The sequence below is a fragment of the Crocodylus porosus genome, unplaced genomic scaffold, assembly GCF_001723895.1.
Source record: "Crocodylus porosus isolate Cpor-Errol unplaced genomic scaffold, CroPor_comp1, whole genome shotgun sequence".
Classification (NCBI taxonomy): domain Eukaryota; kingdom Metazoa; phylum Chordata; order Crocodylia; family Crocodylidae; genus Crocodylus; species Crocodylus porosus.
Window position 1 is genome coordinate 32,022,486 of NW_017728947.1, and position 23,012 is coordinate 32,045,497.

A 23,012-nucleotide genomic window follows, 5' to 3' on the forward strand; every position below is an offset into this window, starting at 1 on the left:
CCACCTCAAGGCAAAAAATAAATTCTTTCCTTTTCAAAACTTCTATATGAATCTGAAATTCAGTGAAGTATCTTTCAGCATTAAAAAAAACAAAACATGTTTAACAGGGAAAGGCAAGCTAGAGCAAACAATTTTTCTAACAATCAACTAAATATTAACACATTAGGTATATAAACTTAAAGCGTTTTAAGCTTTTTTCAAAAACATTAGATTTCAAGTTTGGCAACTTTTCTTTTTAATAAAAATTCAGACAGTTTTCACTGTTGGCAATCAGAACCACAACCTTAGTGCAATATTATATTTATTTCTTACAGTAATTTTGGTTGCCATACAAGAGTATTAAGGATTGGGGAAAGTGCAAGTTACAGGAGCTTGATTTTTAATCAATTCGAAATAAGAGGAATTAAAGCACAAAAATTACAGCAACATAGATAACGTGAACACAAGTTGTTACACAAACTATAGCGAGAAACATATTAATATCTAAAAAAGAAAAGAAAAAAATGTAATGGGAAAATTATCAATATTTGTGGCTCATACACATAATCATTGCCAGATCAACTGGGTAATGCTGTTTAAGAACTCAGAAAAATCACTATTTTTATTAACTTAAGTACCACAAATAATTAACGTTTGTGATATGTAAATTCTGTAAATCAACAGTCACATCTAGTCATTTTATAATATATGAATTAAACTTAAAACGTTTCCAGACACCCAGGGAAAGGAGTCTGTGCAGTTATACACAATTTACATCTTGTGAGCTTTTGGTATTGTATACACAAATATTACAGAAACTAGGCATGTAAATGCAATTTATTTAAATTACAGTATATAAACAAAAGTTGATCCTAAAACCTGGAATTATCGTAACATATTTCATAGAGCTCTAACACCTTGTTTCCCACTGTCATAGGAGCATGTAATAACAGGGTCTTCCCCCCCACCCCTTACCCCCAAAATTTCCAAAGCTGTTGAAAATACTAGGAGGCAATGTTGTGTCTGTTACTATTGCTTTCTGTAGCAAAAATCAAACAGAGCTAGAGACCAATTCATCTTGGCAGAGGTGTATTTTATTGGTAAAAGTAGGTCCTTTCAGGCCTCATTACCTTTAGTTCATTAAGACACATGTAAAAATAAACTATTTCATTAGCTCTTTAAATGTTTTAATCTCTTTTCTACTAATTATACTGTACCTATTCCTTAAGTGCCTGAAAAGATACATAAGCAAGAAACACACCTGTTTAAGAAAGGGATTACCATCTGCTGTAATTTACTGTGTATGTCAGCACTCATTAAACCTAAATTCAACAATAAGGTTGTGATGAAAAAGTAGCTTAAAAGTATCCTCTACATTTTTTTTTTTACTACCGTATTATCTAATGTGTTTTCTGGCACATATTATAGAGGTAATACCAACTGTATTCAGGGAAACAAAAAAGGAGCATGGCATTAGTGGTTTACTTACTGAATTCTGTATCATCACCAAATGGAAGACAATGATGGCTGAATTACCATTTTTACACTTTTTAAAGTATTCTATGGCCGTGAGGTGCCATTACTGAATATCTGAGTGAAACCGTTGTTCTCTACAACAATATCCATTTAATTATGGAAAAATTCAGTACTCTTGAAGGTAAAATGCCTTAATACTTCAATTTTATTACAAGGTTACTTGGAACGTTCAAATACAAATATATTATAGCAACAGATGTTAAGTCAAAAGACTTGTTCCAGAAAGGGGGAAGGAGGTTGAATAGTAGCTTTTTGTGAGTATCCAATGCATTGTTTACTGTAACCACTTTTGAAGAAATATTCATCCTCCTTTGAAGAAGTTCTAGCAAAGATAGAAAATATAACACAGCTCTGCTGGTTCAGATGCATCCAAATGAGGTTGGTTTTAAAAAGGTTGAGACTTTTATAATTATTCCACAGAAATAGTATTAAACCACAAAAGTTTTTTTGTTTTTCTTTTTAACTTTCTAGCACTGAAGTGGCACAAAGGCTGCCCAGTAGACCAGCCACTTATTTTCTTAAAATATTGTGCTTATAAACTATCTGTACAACTATTTAAACTTGCAGTAAAGAAAGATATTTAAATTGCTAAACTGTATGTACTCATTCTAGGGCTGTTGCAGACCTAATTAGACACTTGGTTGTCAGGAAAAAAGAAAGAAAGAAAGATAGATAGAAAGAAAAAAAAACCAAAGGGAAAAAATTAGAGATAGGCTGGACCATATCAAGGGAAGAGAATTCAGGTACCTTTCAAAGTGTGGGAAAACCTGTCATGGTAGGCAAAAATCTGGCTACCCACACACAATTTACCTACCATGCATACATTGAATATTATTATTTAGAAAGTAAAATTTACAAAACTTGCTAAATTTATGATGTGTTGATTTCAAGAGAAGATCAGAAACAGAGAGAAACTTGTTAACTTTTTCTGTTTAAAAAAGTTAAATGGGCCAAATTTTTGCATCAATGACATGGATGCTCTTTCCTGGAAAAAAAAACCCTGAGCCCTGCTGTAGAAGCAGCCAGTCAATATTCAACCCCTTTCCTTTCAAACATTAAGCCTTCAAAAACAAAACCAAAACTATGGTCAGTAGAATGGTCACCTACTGAAATATTTATATTCCTATTAAAAGGCCAAAATCCTGATCCTATACAAGTCAGAGGCAAAATTTCTATTAACATCAGTGGGAACATTAGCCTTTCTTTTCAATCACTACTTGAGATATCCATTTAAAACAGTCCCATTTTCTAGTCAGCTACTAAGACCCACCATACGTTTAATGAAATCATAGAGTCAGTCAATGACATGAAGTGCATCCTTTAGATTTTTTTAAGACAGCTTTCAGACACGATGGGTCCCTTAAGATCCTGCCTGACATGTCTGAAAATCTGATTAAAAACATCTAAAGGATGCACTTCATGTCACTAACACTACGATTCCATTAAAATGTATGTTGCACCTCAGTAGCCATTACCCGGTTGAAAAATGGTATCTTGAGTTTAAACTAGCTTAATTGTGTTTCACCTTTGACTGAGAATTCCCTTCCACCTACTACTGATCAAGTCCATAGAGCATACGTAGAACGCTGTTCTGCCACCTTGGAAGTGTACTAAGTGTAAATGCAGAAATAAAGAAATACCAAAGTAAAGCAGAACAAAGTTGCCTTTGAACCAGAATTCCCAATACCACAAACACCTTTACCAAGAAATCAAGCACCTATATTTGATAAAAATGGTTTCAAAGGTAATGAAGCACTGACCATGCATATATAAAAAGCAAAGCAAAACAAAACAAAGCCCAACATTTTTAGAAGAGCATATGACAAGAGTGTCAAGAACTGAAAAACAGTATAGTGCTTTTTGTGAATAAGTAAAATGTTCATGGTTGTAAATGAAAACGAAACTTGTATGTTCTGATCCCAGCAGAAAGGCATTATTAATGGATAGATAATATTTTTAAAGTTAACAGTTGTTATCTCTCTTCCTCATCTCTCTCCACAACTTCAAAATAAAATGGTCCTATTAATTTCATTTATGTAGGTTCGTGTTTGGGCATTAAACATGCAGTCTGCATGACCTGAGTACCAGGAGCTAAATTAAACCAATTTCTTTTGCTGGCACTCGCAGGTAGCCAAGGCATTTTAGGTATTTCAGTACCAGCCCATCTCTACTTATGAAGAGAAGTTTGTGAGGCAAAAGGAGCCATTCTTATCTGTCCAGTAGTTGTTTCAAAGCTCTTTCTATGTTCATTCTGTGCCCAACTCTAGTCACTCCAAGGTCTATCAAGTCTTCCTTCTGAAGGTTTGGTAAATGGGTGCCATCTATTTCATTGTCCATAAAGGTTTCTTTATGTTCACCTAAGTTTAGACTTTCCAACCAATCTGCCACATCTGGTTTAGTCCACAGGTGGACAGGCTTAGTTGTAAAAGGCTTATTTGAGATTGGCTGTTGTAATATTGAGGGAGAAGGAGACCTGCTGCGGCCTGTGTTCAAGCCAAATAAGTCCCCAGAAGGAGGCTGGCTGGGTAGGCTAAATACATCAGACAGAGTTGGAGAAGGAGATGAAGCTGAAGCAGAAGCAGTCAGAGGAGCAGGCATGATGTCTTTATTAATTTCTGTTGGTGAAACCACAGGGCTTGGAGCATGTCTTGCTCCCGATGTCCTACTGTCATAGTCTGGGGACCTGCTCTGCAGTGTGATTGGCTGGTTGGTTCCAGGCCGGACAGTGAAAGTGATAGTTGTACTTCGGGTACCTGAGACAGTACTCATGACTTCTGTGCTCCTAAAACGATAAACAGGAAACATTCAGACACACTGAAAACTGAATAAAGCAAAAACAAAACAAAACAAAACACAAAATAAAACAAAAAAGTCCAACCCCCCCAAAATCTTTCTTTATCAACAGAGGTAAAATGACTTTGGAATAATAAAGGAAGTTCTGTTTGTAAGAGATCTGTTACAAATGAATATAATTTTTGTTACAAGGTCGGGTTACAGGCACTAGCACCCAAAAAGTACCACAGAAATCTTTCCCATGAAAAACTCTCAATGGTAAGCCATGATTTGATCAGCATGAACACTCTTGCTTTAAAAGTGGCTAAAAAAATTCCAGAAAACCCAACAAATTTACATTTTCTTCCCTTTACACGGGCAGTATAAGTTAACTCAACATTAAGTGAAAAACTGTTACACATGGTACCTTTGTGTATTAGCTCTAAATAGGACTGGTTGAAGCATAGATGAGAAACTGAATTTCCTCACAAAGCAGACAGGGAGTGATTAGATCTTTTATGCTTAATTGTTTCCACGCAGGATTAAATCAAGATTTCAATTTTGTACATAGTGTAATAAGGCAGGTAAAATACAGTATGTCATCTGAAACTGTTTCTTTCAAGCATGCTATTTATTTAGGCTTCTTTATAGAAATCTAATGTTCAATGAATTTTAATGTATTTTTTTGATTTTGTTCATACATGGAACAGGTTTCTGAAAGTGCTGTCTACACCCTTGAGCCCTGCTGGCTCTTAAGAGCAAAAGGTCAACTTAAGACAGTCCCCATTAAAAAGGCTTCGCTTTTTTAATAACAATAATGAACAAAAGGCTGCCTAATAAAAGCGCCATGCGTGCTGTAGCAGTGTTGATGCTTGAAACAGCAGCCCAATAATGCCCTAGGAGCGACCCCCGATGGTCCGTTAGTTCCTACCCTCCCTGCCCCAACAGGCCATTGGGTGCAGAGCTGTGCCTGCTGTGGCAGAGACTCCCTGTGTGGGGGTGTGTAGGGGAGGGCAAAGCACTATTCTGGTTACCCAACTGGCTCCCTATAGCCCAGGTACACTGGGTGCAGGACTGTGCTGGCCCAGCTCTTGTGGCTCGGCAGTGCTACGCAAGGCTGCCCCTGCTGTGGCAATGAGGGGAACATCTTGGCGGGGGGGGCATTGTGGCTTCCCCTGAATAGTCAGTGTCCAGGCTGGTGCCCCATCTTCCCCGCTGTAGTTATGCTCCAGTCCTGCTATCCCTTGTGCCAACCTATCACCATTTTTTAAACATTTCCTGCTAGATATTTTCTGTCAAACATGTTCCTCATTGTAACAACCACAAGGGTTCAACCATATAAAAATTAGCTGATAAAACAAATTTAACAGCCAGTTTTCTACTCTTCCCAATGTGCTGCTGTTTTGCTTAGGGTTAGATAATCAAAATGCATTCTTCCACTTAAATACTATGTGGCGATAAGTTATATTTCGTCTTTGGTTAAAAGTGAAATCAAAATTTATTACTGGTTTATTAGGCCCAGCTCTAGTGATTACCTGCTTAATCTTGTAAACTTCCTGAGCATCTTCAATGTGAATTCTCTGCCCTTAATATAGACCGGCTGTCTGAAGAACAAGCGTCTGAAATGCCTGTACACGAGCCAGGAGGCTGTAATCACAGCGCATGGGAGCAGACTGAATTATATCAAGTCTGCTGGAGTGTGGTAATTACCATGCTCCAGGCAGCCCCTGCATCTCATGTATCAGCATCCCTGTGGTTCAAAATGGCAGTAGGGGCACTTAATCTAAAGCTCATTGAATGAGGTTTAGAAGCACCCCCACCGCCATTTTGAAGAGTGGCGACACAGATACACGAGACACTCCGGGCACTTTAATTAAAGCCCCCTTCTCCCACCCCTACCCCCCACCCCTGGAGCATGTGTAAAAATGCCAAAAGATGTGCTCTGTGATTTTTCATGCACAATACTAGAATGACTATTTGTATGTTGGGAAAATTGTTTGAATGAAACATTAAGCAACACATACCTTAACTTATAAACCTTAGCTACCATAAGAACTGTTATAGTAGATTTAAGGCAATTGTATGGGCAGTGGTCTAAACAGAAAACATCTGGATTAACAATATGCAGTGTACTAACAGCATGCATTAGATCCAGCTGAAGCACATGAGCCTCAAAACCTTCACCTAATAACTGAGGAATCTGGTTGTTCCTAGGCACACAGGAATGAATACAGAAATAAATTACAGGGAGTTACATGAAGGCAGGAATATACTGCTCATCAGCAACTCCATGTAGCTGCCTGTATGCTTGCTTCTACTCTGTAGAATGAAATCTACCCTCTACTGTACTTTTTCCGTCAATGAAAGTTTTTAAAGAAAATTTTCAGTAGCCAATTAAATTCCAAATCCAGCTGAGCCAAGCTCAGTAACTTGCCTATTAGTAACCCTAGACCATGTATTTTCAACTTGGCCAGCATCCTATGTGCAAGCCCCAAGCCCCCAGGCCTGGGGGGGTTCAGATACTCCCCATATCCAGACTGGCATCCTACATGCAAGTCCTAGCCCTGAAGGCCTGAGGTTTACATGCTCCCATCCAGCCTCCTCTTAGCCAAAAGGCCAAGAGTTTTCAGCTATGACAAGGTACCAGTTTGCAAAGAGGCACTTGCTACAGAGCATCTGGCACACTGTAAATTTCTGCTTTCATTTACAGTAACTTGTTTGTGTCCATGCCTTAAGTGTTTTTCCAGGAACGTATCTTAGGCATGTGGAGTTCTACTTCTGTGCCTCTGTCTTGGCAGGGGTGGGCACATCTCCTGTCTAACCTTATTAGGGATTCTCAAGTTAAGTTTGAGCCTAAAGCACACAGACAGCATTGAGTTCAATACAGAACAGAGCAAGCACAAGCCCATTTCCATTCAGATCAACCATGCCAGAATCACTGGGCCAGTGCATGAATCTGTAAACTAGTAGTCAGGTCATTCACTTGGATATGGGAATCCTGGATTCAGATGTTTAATGTAAAATATTTAAACATTCCTTCAGTCAATAGAAAAAAATACAAACAGTCCTCACAGCAAGGACCAGAGCCCATAAATCATCTCTCAGGTGAGGTTTCCAAGCCATAAAGTAAGTGCCATTGCCGTCTCTGACTCCTCTGTCTTAAATGAAAAGTTTGAAAGCAGAAAGGTAAATTTGCACGTTATAGACTAAGTAAAGTAGACAGGATCTGATGAAGTGAGCTTCAGCCCATGAAAGCTTGTGATACATTTTTCTATTTTGGTTAGTTTATAAGATGCAAATCTATCCTGCCTTCTACTTGACATCAGACTAATAAGGCTAACTATGTCTCTGTTCAAATAAAGACTGAGCCTGTGATTCCATTCTAAAAGAGATGGACATAGGGCACCTAATTCCAGGGAAGGGCTCTGGGCTGAATCCCAGTCTCACATAGGCATCTTCTAGCTTCTCAGAGCTAGAAACCTGCAACTTGGCACTGTTGAATTTAACACACATCCTTTGCTTTGACATTTTATTTTGACTGGCTTAGGCCTTTTCCATGTTCTGTGGATGGGTTACGGCAAATAGCCCTGGGTGCCCAGCATAACCAGCACAGATCCATTTTTAGTAGAACGTATGTTATTATTCAGGACCTGCTTCTGAGGATCCTTACTTATTTGTGTAGTTAGTATTCACATGAACAGACCTACTTATTTCCATCTTAATGTTTTTACCAGGAACAGGCAATTTACTTTAACAATTATGGGATCAGTCCCTTATCTAAAGTGTAGCAGGGGCAATAGTTTTAGAAGTTATACATTACTTCATACTACTGTACTCTGACCAAGATAAAACCTTGCAATATTTTTTTTGAGCCTAATTTTTTCATGCCATCCAGTATTTGGTCCAAACAATGATAGGAAATTAGAAGAATGGGGGAAGAAAGTATTAGTAATACACAATTGAAGAAAAACACGTTACTTTTATTCATTTTTACTTGTAGTTATGAGATGAAAATCTTATGTCTTAATAAGGCATGACAGGATACCTCTTTGAAAAATGTTAGGATGATGACATCATCTACTAGGCTAGGGACAGACAATACACATAAACCAGTTTAAGTGATCAGAAACTGGTTTAAACTTGTAACAGAACAGATGTTCAGTGCACATAAACCAGTCTGAAAATAGCTGAAACTGGTTTGAGATGAACCTGGTTGAATATAGTATCAGACTTAACTGACTTGGGTCAAACTGATTTATGCAATGTCTGTCCCAGACCTCTTGCTGGTTTAAGATAAACCAGACTCCCCCAGCATCCCAGCATGCTCTCCAGGCTGGGCTCTCTGCTCCACAGCAGGGCTGGCCCCTCACTTCTGCTCCCTGACTGCAGCTTTGGCAGACTGCGGGCTGCTTCCCCACTCTCCCTCATCACTCCTTGCTAAGCAGGAATTCCCCTCTCCCCTCTCTTTCTTGATGAGAGGTATCTGTATATTAGCTAGCAGACCACATGCTGGCTACAGTCCCTGCTGAGTCAACGGGTAGAATCAACAGGCAGAATTAACAAGTGGCTGGGAATGTCCATCTGTTGTTTTCTTAATGGGGTGATAAACACTGTTACCAATTCCCTGCTGGGCTAATCAGAGCATCCTGCCAGGGCCTGGCCATGTTTCAACTTAGCTCAGTTCTGTGGAAGAGATGGGAGGGCTGCTCTAGCACCCCCCAACTTCTAGCCTGAGTCACTGCAGGCATGTGCCTGAATTTCTGGGACGTCTGTGCAGTTAAAAAGTGATTTAGCTTAGTCAGGTTAGTCTAACCTGCAAAGACTGAATCAATTCTGGCTCAGGCTTTTTGAAAAACTTTCCCTACTCCTCCCTCTACTCTGTCTCTTTGATTCTCCTGTTCTCATGCCTTAAAATAACAAACCATCCTTCCCCTTTTGTTTCAGCTGTTACATCTTGGAGACTGCTGCTGTATAGGACATGTGATCATTGTATACCCCACAATAAAGTACACCCACAAAATGACTAACTACCAATATTTTTTTCTTTTAAGAAAAAAGTAATGTAAACTGTTATCCTTCCAATATTAATGTGCTTTTATACAACAGTCTACAATGTAGCCATACCTTCAATGTAAGAGATTACATACCACTTCCCTACTGTTCTGTGGTACATTGCTGCAATGGGAAAAAAAAAAAAAAAAAAAAAAAAATCGAGAACAGTTCAATATGGAAGTTATGGAAATTCCAACTGGTAAATATGTTACTGTGTGAATTATTATAGAAAGGGTGCTTTCTTATGCCTCATTAAGTCACCTTTTACAGTAGAAACGTTGGTATTTTCCTGCCTAAAACCAAATTTCATTAGAACTTATAAGCTGAATTCTCCCCTTTATTTGCATAGTTAAAAAGGTGAAAACCATGATAATTATTTTAAATAAATCTTACCCTATTAAGAATCTGCATATGGTAGTATTTTGTTGTAAACATTCACTTCTGTGTGACTGCAATGATTGCAATACACATTATGTTGTCTCATATTATAATCACAATATATAATTACTATATCACAATGGTGCATTTTCCATGTGTAGCAGCAGAAACATGGCTTGCAAAAAAGAGTTCTTATTAGCTTATTTTGAATCATACTTTCAGGATTTAAATATACCGTTATCTTTAATTTTTAAAGAGATTCAGTGGCAGACAGCATTTTTCTGTTAAAAAGTCTGTTATGCTCTCATTAGAGCTATTTTTACACTCTGCCTTGCCTAAAGACCTGCACTCTGTGACAAAGCTCTTCCAATAATAATAATAATAATAATAATAATAATAATAATAATAATTTTAGCAAAAGATAGAGCCAATACAATATAAGACCAAACAGTATGAAAGGGTTTTCAAACCCTGACTTTCAAAACAAAATTATTTTGTTTTTGCTACATATAACCTTGAGATTTGACTCAAGTCCTGTATAAAATGAGGATGTTTGAAGCAAGGTTGTACAACAAAGCAGAGATTCAAAAGCTAATGCAATATTGTGTTAGCCACTCAGATCAGGTCAAATCTCAATGTGAAAGTGCTTGGGTTAGGGGGAGGGGAAGAAAATGAAGCAGAGTTCACAATCTATGTGAGGGACAGTGGATAAGTGTGGATGTGGTAGCTGGTAGAATACAGTGATTTTTCTACTGGGTACGTACAAATGTCAGCTGCCTAAATATAGCCCTGAAGCCATACAGCTGTTCACTACTGCCAGAAGCTATGTAGGGAGCCCAATGTAAGTAATTGCGAGGGCGGGGGGAGGGGCTGGTGGGATCAAGGTGCACCAACTTAGATGTGCATGCCATTTTTTGGTTGAATTAAGGCCTCTGAATGCCTGTACGGTTGGGTATTTAGACTGACCCAACCCTGGTTAGGTCGATCTAAAAGGAACACCTGTACATACCCAGTGTAGTTATTTCAGGAACAGCCAGAGATGCTGTTTGAAAGGAGATCTCTGTTCAGATGATACTTTTTCAGTGAGAACATGGAATACTCATGATAGATTTGTGGGTTTCTGGGAAAATGGACCAAAAAAGCAGGTAGTTAGTAGCAGATGAATGGTTTTTGGCTAGGAAAATGCACTGGGATAAGGGGAAGGTGGATGGTTTCAGCAAGTGTGGGTAGTTTGTTCTTGAGTTGTACGTGAAAAGATCAGGAGTGGGCTAGAACTATAAAACAGAAAGAATAAAAGCTACAAGCATGCAGAATATATCAAGAGAGCCTGGCTGCACCTGATAAACAACTTGCAACATATAAATATAATAATCTCTTATGAACTTGTGACTTGTCTTCAGAATTTAACACACAAAACGGCACTAAGGAAAATCATATGAAACTTTTGTCAAAGTGGACGAGTATAAATTTAATGGATCTCCCATCAAATAGCTCATATTCACTGTGTTTTATGTGGTTAATCCCATAAAAAAGCAGATAATTATGAAAATGGTGAAGTGACATGTCTGAATATGTAAAGACTTGCTGAATCACCATCTGACATCAACCTACTGAATTGCATTGGCTAATTATTTGCCCAAAACAACAGAGGGATCATATTATTGAATAGCCTGTGTAAAATCTGACAGAAATGCTGTGAATAAAAATACTGCAGCAATATAGGTGTGAAGTCATTTCAAAAGTGGAAGTAAACAACTCTATCTAACAGAATAATTATATGAAAGTAACATAAGAAACAAAAACCCCCAACAACTATACTCTGAAATCCTAAACACTCCAAACATGTGAAAAACCAGACTTCTTCAGGAGCTAAACAAATTTAGATTAAAGTCTTTGTTTGAATCTTTCTGCAAGGGACTTTTATTTTTAATGTTCTGTAGGTCACAGGTTCTGAAATGGCCACCATTTCTGGGTTTGCTAAAACTAATCCAAATAGGTTGCAATTTCTAACAAAGATAATAAACTGTGGAGTGACATTGAAAAAAAAGCACAACATAGACTACGCTTCTTGGCTGTCACTTACTTCATAGCACTTCAGCGTGACCTCTTCTGTTAGCAGTCATGAAAGCAAATAAAAATGACAAAATGGAATGACTGAAACACTGCAAAAAAAAAAAAAATACTTACAAAGCAACTGATCCTGTGAAACTGGCTGACAAACAATCAACAAAATTAAATTAAATTAATGGACACAACAGTAAACAAAAGTTCATACATGGATTGTTTTAAAAAATAAAACAAAAATGAAGGGATTAATAACCAGTAAAAACTATAGTTTCCACATGATTGGTCATGTGCATTTTTATTTCCTATGTAAACCTTACTGTTTAGTTTAACTCTGCCTTACCCAGTTATAATAAAACCATATTATTTCTCTAGATAAATGTTATGAAGAATTGAGACGTGAGAAAAATTGAAATAGGAATTTCATTTGTCAAGTAAAAACATGAACATGCTATTGGTTAATTGCTCTATACAGCTCAATCATCCAAGGTGCAAAAAGCATATTCAAATTTTCTTAAGTATACTAACAGTAAAGGGTACTTGAAGAAACCCAAAGAATCAGCCCTTGGTGCCAAAAAGAACATTAGACCACTCTACAACGCACAGCAAGAGATGAATTATACCCTATATAAAAATTTAAATTTTTTCTTCCCAAGACAAAACAATTTGGTCTTTGGGTATGGAGGCAGCAAAATACAGTGGCAGTTGCCACTAATTATTCGTTGTTAGCACAGTGGAGCAGTTAAGGAAGCTCATGGCAGAGTGATGCTGTTTCCACCATGGGCTGTGCTGCTGCTTTCTTCTTCCCCTTCTTCACACCTGCTGCAGTTCATTCTGTGTTAATCACACTGAGATCATTCACTGGATCCTCCAGGTTGTACTGATCATTATGTTACTAAGCAACTACTTGGTTCACAGGCAGACTACACACTACTCTGTTAACCTGGTTAAAAAAGACCAACCTCCGCCCCCTCAAAAACCAAAACCCTGAACTATTTTCCTGTTTCTTCTATCAGTTCCATGCAAATGTTTGTAGGCTTTCAAATGAATTTATAGTATTGGTAACCTTGGCTCCCAATACTGGTGGGTGTATATGGTGGTGGGCAGAAAATGATGGGAAGAACAAGTAACTTCCTCAGAGCTATGAAGAAGCTTCCTTTCCAAACAACTGATTTGTGCCTGAACATACAGTTTTCAGAAACAGAATTTATGATTGGAAGTCAAAGCTGTAACTATTACTATTTTTAATATTTGGCTCATATAGAAGCCCTAAAACGAAACACTTCTTTTTGCGGGGAGAGTGGGTGAAAAGGGAGGACTCACAATTAAGGTAGGAGAGCTTGGAATAAAATCAGTTAATGCAGGCAGAAATGTCCACTATAGATTTTACCCAAATTATTTGATTTTGATGTTTTACAGATTTAAAGATGGGACTACAATCCAGATTCAATTCTCCTAATTATTTACTTAATTTCTTCTTTTAGCAGTATCACTTAAAAACTGCTGTATTCTTCAAATTCCTCCTCCAAGTCCTTCTACCCCACATTTCTCCTACAAAATAAGGAGACAGAGTTGAGAAGCAGGTGAACTTCCTGATCAAATGCTCTTGTGCTCCATGTTTGTGTCTGTTCAGGCACATTTAAACTCAGTGTCTTGGGATGGACAGTGGGCCACCACAAATACCCAGAATAAAATTATTACTCTAACAAGAAATAAGTCTAGGTTCCTTCTGGTATTCATTAACCGAATGGGAAATTCTGCTCATTACTACAGAATAGCCTCGTCATAGTCCTCATTTATCAGAAAACATATAGAGATTATATTTCATAATGCTCTTTGACTTACACTCCCCTAATTATCTATTATTTAATACCCCCACCACATTATCTTAACACTTCAACTGACACCATGAAATGATAAAATGACCATGGCTGAGCTACAGGTATGACAGCTACAAAGTACATAATTAAAGTAAGCCTTATAGATAAGATACCTGTTCCTAGCTGTGCAGAGCTAATTTGAGTAATACCTAGAATCTAGAGATGCTATCTAGGTGATAACTTCTCTTTCTAATACCACATTAAAAAAGGGGCATTTGGGAGGGTAGAATTTGGGTTGTCTAATATTTTGCAATCCCCACCCCACTACTCCAAAATACTTGTAATGTTCGTAAGAAAACAGTCCTGGGTCAAAAGTAAACTGAAATGCAGTTAACAGTTCTGTTGGTTGTGCACAAGCAGAATACAGAAGTCCTTTTAGTCAGGATAAGTGTAAGAACAGTAAAAAAGTACTTGTCCCCAAAGTCAACATTTGATTTGAATGTACACAAATTGGCAGAACTTAAGGTATTGTTCTTTGTATATAGGCACTTTGCAGATTAGAAATGCAGTTTTAAATTGACATTTATAGACAAACACGCATTATGGCTGGCAAGATGCAAGATAGCTATGAACTTTCTCTGTTCCTTTAGGGTTGCTATTAGACTTTCAGTTCTTCTTTTCCTCTTCCCCCCAATCCCTCCTAGAAATTTATCATCATATTTAACACCAGTGGCAAAGCTTCATTAGGACTGTATCAGGCTTGACATTCTGAACCTGTGCAGAAGCAACAGGCAAGGGGTCTGCTCCCAAAGAAAGACCTCCTGATAAAGATTGCCTCCAATTTTTTTTTGGAGTTCTAAGTATTAACACCTGTAGACTCTACTGCTCCAGAAGACAGAACACTCCCCCTTCACAATCCCTATATTGTGCTGCAGGGAAACACAGGTGACCATGGGCAGCCTGGGTCAGCTAATCAGGGATGCCATATGCACTGTTACCATCTGTTGCCAAGCAGACTAAGGGAGCACATATAGCACCCCGAGTTGTATGCACAGCCCTCTTTTTCCCTGCCCACCCCAAGCTGACATGTCAGCAGTGAAAGCTCTCCAGAGCACCTGCATTCAAATGTCTGTACATGTGGCTCAGGGTAAGTTTTTCTATCAAGGAAAATGTGGGAGAACTGTCCAAGATTATTTGAATGTGTATACACAGCCTCTATTCAGCCTTCTTTAGATTCTTTTTCTAAAGAAATAGCAGGTTGCAATTTTATCTTATTCACTATTTTTTACTCAATGACCTACTGAGATCCCTTCCAACACAAACAGCTATGAATCTATGAATAAATACTGATATTTTGAAGTGCCCTTTGCACTGGATATGAACATTTCCTGAAGATCATATTTTCAAATTTCATTCTGTATTTTTCTTAGATTAAGTATTAATAATAAAAAGACTAAGGTGAAAAATATGTAAATATTTCCTGAAGCTTCTCAAGTAAGCCATTATTTCTAAAAGTCTAGCCATCTATGGGGTGCCCCTTCTTGAAGATATGCATTATGAAAACTGTTTTCTAGGTCTATAACCGGTTTTAAAAAATTTTTTAAAAATTATTTCCAAGTTTCACTGGCAGTCTAATTTTCTTCCTTGTGAGAAAAAAAATATTTCTATTTGCTTCTATATTTCATTTTCTTCACTGTAAAAGCAGCAGTTACTTTTGACTCAAAGATTTCCAGTGAAATTAACAGTTCTGATTAATTTAGAATAAACATGGATGGCAAGACACACGACTTTGTTATCATTCCACATTTTTGTGTAGCAAGGATCCTGAAGGTAACCACCATCATCTGGAAAATAATTATCAGTTTAAAATACAGAAGATAAATATGCTTAGATGGATGAAAATCGGGTACAGTAATCGTTTCTTATGACTACAGGAAAAGAAAGCAAACACTATATATTTAAAAATTACTGCAGTTATGAAGACATCAGGAAGAAAATTGTGAAACTCATAAAGAAATGCTTTAAAAAGGTACACTTTAGTTTAAATGGAAATTAATTCAAGTAATCCTTATTTTATGAGTACAGGTTTTCCTGTTTTAAGATATTGCCCACAGCTCAAACGTACCAGTTTCAGTTTCTGCCCCTCTGTTTGAAGATCACCCTAATTAAGCAACAAATACCTGTTGGTCTCTTTGGAAACTTTTTCCTGTATCTGTGTTGTATGTGTTAAGACCTTTCATTTGAACAGAAAACGTGATTCATATTCTCTGTCCAGTGAAGGCATTTCTGTGGGTTTTTTTTTTTTTTTTACTTACCTTTTCATTCCAACACTGTATATGATTCTTATAATATCCTCTGTGGTCACCAGTTCAGCAATTTATATCAACAGACATGAATAGTACAACTGGTTGCCATTCTCAGAAGCCTGAGATAATACTGCTCTCAGCAATCATTTGGTATTAATGGAGCCACAGTGCCAAATTCATCATTTCCTTTATGCACCCGAAGAGGGGGAGCCATTTCTAAGCCTGGGGCTACTGCCTACCCAGAAGAATAATTCTAAGATTTATTTGAATAGTACCTTTTTTTGCAATTTAGCGCTCTTGCCTTTTTGCACAGAATTTTCAAAAATAATGCAATATTACCCAGCTGGGCAGGTAAAGCTATTAATGGCACTACAGTCAAAGATGTATTTGTAGGTCAGCAGTTCTATCAAAGGCCTAAATTCTATCAAAGGCTAAAACTTCATAATATAAAGGGGACATCCTCCCAGCTACAAAATATAGCCCAATTTTTTCACATCTCTTTTGGGAAAACTATAGTAAATCTGATAATGTACATCAGAGATTAACAAAATTAATTTCTGTGCAGATTTAGGATGTCTGGTTTTATGTCCACACTGCAGCTAAATCTAGTTACTTATATTTGCTTTAGTAAAATTTAAGTCACTTATACATTTACCTGTGAATCTCTGTACATTCCTATGGCTTAGAGCTAAAATACTCTTGTTCTTTGGGTTTTACCAGCTCATTTATCATTAGAATGAATATGCCCCATATAATAAAACATATGTATACATGTGCAAAGATGCCTGCTGCCCTATGAGATCTCTTTATTTTAATTCTGTAAGGGTACCTATTGGAAACAGATGGACTTGTTTACAAAACTAGTGCTGAGCTGACAAGTTCCCTGACCCCATGGAGTTTTTTGCTTTCCCAAATTGTTCAGTGCAAAAAAACTGAAAATCACAATACCAAACAATTTACAGAAAAAATGACATATAGGGACTAGTAAATTACAAGCTTAGGGTTAATATAAATAATGCGACGCGTTTTCAATAAAAGACTGTCATAAAATCACATTGGAGTGTGTTGGGACATAAGCTACAAAGATTAAGTATAACGCTATTAATTGAGTGACCTTCCTGAATCAAATGGCATGCTGGAAGCGTGAAGTAAATCTAAGTAAAAAGTGAGTCTTTACTACCTCAGTTAAGCAACTGAATAAAATTTCAATAATTTAATTCTTAAACACCAACATGCGAGCACTGTAATATAAATACAATTTTTAGTGAGAAGCCAAACACCTTCTTAAATATAAACCAAAATAATTCCCATAGAAATAATGGATGGCCTCTGGACACAGTGTTCAGAGGCACTGATTGAGAAAATACAGTTCTAGACAACCATTCCCTCTAACTTTGGCTTTGCTCTGTTTACAGTAGGCCTCACTGTGCAATAATCAACAATAGAATGGCACCCAATACTTTAACTGCTGTTTCCATGGAGTAAGCATCACGTATCAACACTCCACATCGCATGGTTTCCTGCTTTCCTTTCCCAGGCAACATTCAGTTTCAACTCCATGAATTTTGCCTCAATTAGGAGTGCAGGATAACATCTTCTTGCTTCTACATTCCTCGAGAATGTAGGTTAACATAGAAAGAAATGATCGTCAACAGCCTGTTGGTTCTGTTGCCTGCTTCAGCTGGCGATTGAATCTTCCGTAAGAGGAGCGCATGCAGAGAGATGGTATTTGAGTGTTTAAAGGGGTGGAATTCTAGAACGTGTCAACTGAGCCTTGTAACTAGGGGAGACAGCCTCCGTGTCTCGTGTATTAGCATCCCCACGTTTCAAAATGGCAGCTTGAACTGAAGCTTGTTCAACCCTGCTGCCATTTTGAAGCACAGGGATGCTAATATATGGGATGCTGCGGCGCTTTAATCAAAGCGGCTCTGGGAGCCACATCCCTGGAGGACGTGTAAAAGTGCCCTAGAAGCCTAGAGATACTGATGCAATAGGAGGCCTCATGAAGCGGGCTTTTTAAAATAGGCACTATTTTATACTGGAACCAGAAAAGTAACAAAAACATGTCCACTACTATATGCAGTACCTTAGGCTGATTGTTAGCATGTTAACAACTAACATGAAAATAGCACTATCATTATCTTACACTGGAAGCCTGCTTATGTAAATTCTCAGTAGTACACTTTTATTTAGTATTTTAGAAAACAGAATAATTTTATCTTGAAAAACAGCATAGATTTTATTTTTAGCTTTGTAGTTACATTTACCTTGTACTGAGACTTGCAGTTTTTGTTCCCGTTGGTGACTCCAGTCCTTCCCCTGGCTTTGAAGATTTCTCTCTGTTCATTTGTTGTAGTATTGAGTTCAATTCACTAATAACATTAGCCTTTGGGCCTGAGAGAATTGGGCTTTTTACCTCCGTTACATCACCCCATAGTTTGGAGGTCCTTTGTGGTACAACTTTAGCCATATTGGGTTGTGCACTGATTGGAGGTGGAGGTGGGGCAGGTGGAGGAATAACAAAGCTATCAACAGTTTCTTCAATTAGCGCATCTTTGTAAAGTGCATTGCTTTTGTTAATTATGGGCTTCATTTTTGGCTTAGGAGGTACTGGGGGTTTGTCCACCAGAAATGTTTGCCCATCTGCATAGACTGTACAGGTATCCAAGTTCTCGCCCCCTTCAGAGGATAAGGTAGAGATGCTGGACACTGTTGAGATAGTGCTGGTTGTCTCTAAATGATGGTCACTACTACTGCGACTGTCCACCTCCTCAATCCCAGAGTCAGTGATGTTATCAAAGCTTTCAGGGGGTGGCAGAAATGAGGCAGGCAAACAGTTTGAAAGACCCACTTGCTTTTTACTATCTAAGGAATTTGTTGCTTGATTGGGGTTAAATGAAGCAGGTGAAGGTGTGCCATTCTGTCTTTGCTTAAGTGAGTCCGTTAGAGCAGAACCCGGAGCTGAACGATCATCAGGGATATCAAAACTGTTAGCAAATTCTAAAGGAGGCGGTAATGGCTCAGTAAAAATAAACTCTTCATCAATATCAACAGATGCTAAGGGGGGTGGAGGGATACGAAAAGGCAAAATGACAGGGTCATCAACAGAACTAGCTGCTACAATAGTTTTGCATGGTGACGGAGGTGGCTCAGGTGTCGCAGATACACTTAAGCCACTTTCTGCTTCTTCACTGCCCTCTGGCACTTCAGGTGAAGAACTTTCGGGGTTCACTTCTGCTTCAATTTGCTTTTCTTCATCTTCAGGTGCGTCATCAGACTTTGCTGTATCCACAGTGTGAACCATTAGCAAACCAGCTGACTTCTGCTGCGAAGTATCCACAATATTTATCAGCATGTTTTTCTTTTCTTCAGGCTTTTTCTCTTTCCCCATGTCCGTTTCATACTTGTTCTCTGTCTCTTGCCTTCTCAGTGGGCCCCGTGTGTTTTGTCTGGTAACAGTAGCAGTCACAGGAAATGTAGTTTCAATATTGGGTCTCAGCTTTGTATCAATATAAAGTGGCTTGTTAAGGTCTGCTTTACTTGCTTCTCCTTTGCCTGGAATCTGTTGAGTCTGTTCTTTCATGGCCCTGTCCCTGGCAGAGAGAGCAAGCGCTAAAGGCGAGTTTGGATCTAAAAGTTTTCCTGTGAGTGGGTGAACATAATTATCTGAACTGGGCACATTGGTGGGCTTAGTTACCACCACCACATTGTTTTCAGTACCTTTTGGTTTGGATGAAGAATTTACCGTCCTTGCATCAGTCTGATTGCTTGGTTCACTGCTATTAAAAAGATTTTCAGGCTCTCTAGGTGTGGGAATGGGAGAGGGTGACATAAGTTGCCTAAAGCTCTCTTCATTACTAAACATACCTTCCTCAGTAAATTTCGACTGCCGCAGACGGGGTGTTGGGGGCGTTAGCCCAACATCCTCATCTCCTAAATCAGTAGAAAGGAAAGCTGGAGAGTTACGTCTCGCTTCCAATCTCTTTTCCCTGTCCCTTACTGCTCCAGCAATGGCTGCTGCAAATGGACTGCTAACATTTAAGTTATCATCAGGTCTGAGCTGTCCAGGCTGCTCTGAAGACTGAGGGTCAATTTCCATGCTGCTTCCTTGGCTGCTTTTTCCACTGCTACTGGTAGACGGCTCTTTCACAATAATGGTTGGAATTGGAATGGAGCAGGTCTTCTCTGGACTGTCCTCCACATTAGATTGTTTCACTAGCATTCCCTTTCTCCTTGCTGGTTTGGCGGGCACATACACTGCTTTGCTTGCTATCTTCCCAACTTCAGAATATGGGTTTTCCGGCATCTGACCCCTCTTGCTCCTAAAATTAGCCTGAGTTGCGGCATTCCTGCTGTACAAATCCTCAGAGTCTAGAGAATAACGGTCTAGTTCTCTTCTGTAATACATTCCTTTCTCCCTTATCATGGTTCCCATATTTTCAGGTCTACCTGAAGAAACCTTTGAACCTGAATTCTGATTAAATGCAGGTTTAATTGTTCCATAGCTTCTTGATGTTGGAGATTTGGGTGAGTTGTACAAGGAGGGAGAAGGTGGTGGTGGTGAAGGGGGTAGAGACTGTGGGGGAGGAGGGATCTCTTCAGAGGTGTCTGGCATTGATAGACTTCTAGTAAATTTCAGCATTGGAGGAGCCAAAAACTGCCGCTCTTCTTCTGTTATTCCTAAAATAAAATAAAATAAATACAGCAACAAGTTTGAATGTGGCCCTTTACTGAAATTCATCATTATATATTATTTTCACTAAAGATGCCACGTAAGATCCTACAGCATATTTTGCAAGGCACAAAGCATATCAGAAATAATCAAAAAGGCTGGCTGGATGTTTACTGCTCATTACAATTCTTTTCTCACTGAATTTCCACAAACCTACAAATACAAAAAGATGCTACAGGAATAAAATTAAGCTTATTACTGAATTGCAGACAACTGCTTTCGTTTTACATGCCATCAGGGCAAACATATTTCTTGTCTCAAAGATTTGGTGGTTTTGAAAAGTGGGCAAAAACTGCTCAGAGTAATATTCAAGATGTTGTATTTATGTGAGGTAGATCTATAAAAGGGCAATTTGGCTAACTAACTTTACACTAGCACAGTTTACTTATACTTTATATATAGAAAATATCTTAAGTAAAGATGATCAATGCTAACAGGAAATGCATCCAAAACTAGTGAAATCATCACCGAGCGAAAAAGGGCCCGAGATTTTCCTCCATTTGACTGGCAAAGTGGCTACTGAAGAACATATAGCATAACAGGATTTTCATATCAATCATAATGTCTGAATAATTCTTGGATGCAGCTAATTTACCACAACAGGTATTTTCCAGGTTTTTTCATTCTTTCATTGGCTCCCTTGTTCAAACCAACTTAACATAGGCAGGGATCAGATTATCACCCCATAGCAACTGTCCTGAAGTCATCAAAGCAAGAGCTGTACGGTGTTTAATGTAAATTGATTTTGCTCTTGAACTTTAGATCAAAATTAATAATTTGCTTAAGATGAAGAAAATTGAACCAAAGTACTGTACAAAACAACTGAAATCAATAAACATGTTAAGCACAATTTGAATTAACATGCAAAATGGCATTTTACCTATGGATTTTTGTCTTCTCATTGTACCCCGAGGTATACCTAGAAAAGGACCTTGTGGACTCCCAGGTACAGTAGGTGGCATCACAGCAATACCCTGTCTCTCATACATAGACTACAAGACAAAAACAATACAATTATGTGCCAATGGGCTATATTCAAGATGGAGAGAGGGAGAGAGAGCACTGACTAAGAAAAATAATTCTTCCACTGACCCCATTAAACCAGAGACGGGCAATTATTTTGGGTGGAGGGCCACTTACTGAGTTTTGGCAAGCTGTCATGGGTAGCCCCACCTCCTGCAGGTGCCCCGCCCCCTGGTCACCATCTTGTGACAAAGTCCCTACCCCGAGCCCCTGACCTTTGCCACCCGAAGTCCCTCCCCTTGTCCCCAGCAAGGGGTTTTGCCATCTTGGAACCAGAAAAATACCAAATAATATTCTAAAAAGCAAACATTTACCGCATTCATTAATTTGATTTCAAAAAATATTATTGTCTTGATTTGCATACATCTGCATAGTGTACACAGAGGTGATAGCACAATAGCTTAAAATGAAGTCTCTCTCTTGTATACTGTTGGGAGCTGTGGGTGTGTGGGTAAGGATGGGGTTTGTGGGGTCCTGTGTGGGGGAGTGTGGCTGGGGTTATGAGGGGGAGTGGGTGTAGGGTAGGGCTGTGCGAAACAGCTATGTTTTGATTCGGTTTTGGATTCGGCCATTCTGGAAGGACAATGATTCGTTTTGGTGTTTAGATCACTATTCTGTTACAATTTGGCCAAATCTGTTTTGGAGTTTCGATGCTGGTTCGGTGATTCAGCCATATGCTATAATGGGGAATCACCAAAATGCCTATAACTTAGTCATTTCTTGCCTGATTTGGATGAAAATTGCAGGAATGGTAGCCCCTTCTGCCAAGTTTCAAGGAGATAGGTGCAGGAATTTTTGGGAAACTGCACCTCAAATGGTTCAGAGCAAAACTCATGACATGTTAGTGGGAAGGCAGAGTGGGGTGAAAACTACAGGGATGGTAGCTCCTACTGAGCCCATGAAGCCTGTCAAGTTTCAAGGAGATAAGTGCAGCGGTTTTTGTGAAAGTGCACCTCAACCTGTTCAAAGCAAAACTAGTATCAACTGCTGGCAGTGGCAGCATGCTGTCATCCCGCATGCAGATCCGGAGGTCCGCACGGGATGATAGCAGGTATTGGAAGGTACGTCGGTGACGGATCACAGACACTGGCCAGCTACAGATGTCATTATCAGAGCAGTCCTTCCCCGCTTTTTCCCTCCTCCCTCTTCTTAGTTTCTGTTTTTCTGCAAGCACGGCTCTGAAACTCAAAAATTTACCAAAGTGCTTTGGGTAGTTAAATTTTGTTTTGGACATGGTGGTGGGGTGTGCGTGTGGGACTCACCCTATGAACACACACATACACACACTAGCCCCCCCCACACACACTGCCCCTTCCACCCCACACACACACGCACACAGCGCCCCGTCCA

General features: G+C 38.8%; 1 protein-coding gene across 4 annotated transcripts in view; it reads right to left on the reverse strand.

Annotated features, from left to right (window-relative positions):
* Positions 1-215: 215 nt before the first annotated feature.
* SHANK2 (SH3 and multiple ankyrin repeat domains 2) overlaps positions 216-23,012 on the reverse strand; it is a 771,218-nt gene continuing 748,421 nt past the window's right edge. For all 4 annotated transcript variants that reach the window (XM_019551544.1, XM_019551542.1, XM_019551541.1 and 1 more), the window contains 3 exons: positions 21,520-21,631; positions 18,175-20,587; positions 216-4,297 (listed from right to left, as the gene is read on the reverse strand). In XM_019551544.1, the coding sequence (XP_019407089.1) occupies positions 3,724-4,297; positions 18,175-20,587; positions 21,520-21,631 (3,099 nt within the window). In that variant the 3' untranslated portion in view covers positions 216-3,723. The remainder of the gene's footprint in view (positions 4,298-18,174; positions 20,588-21,519; positions 21,632-23,012) is intronic.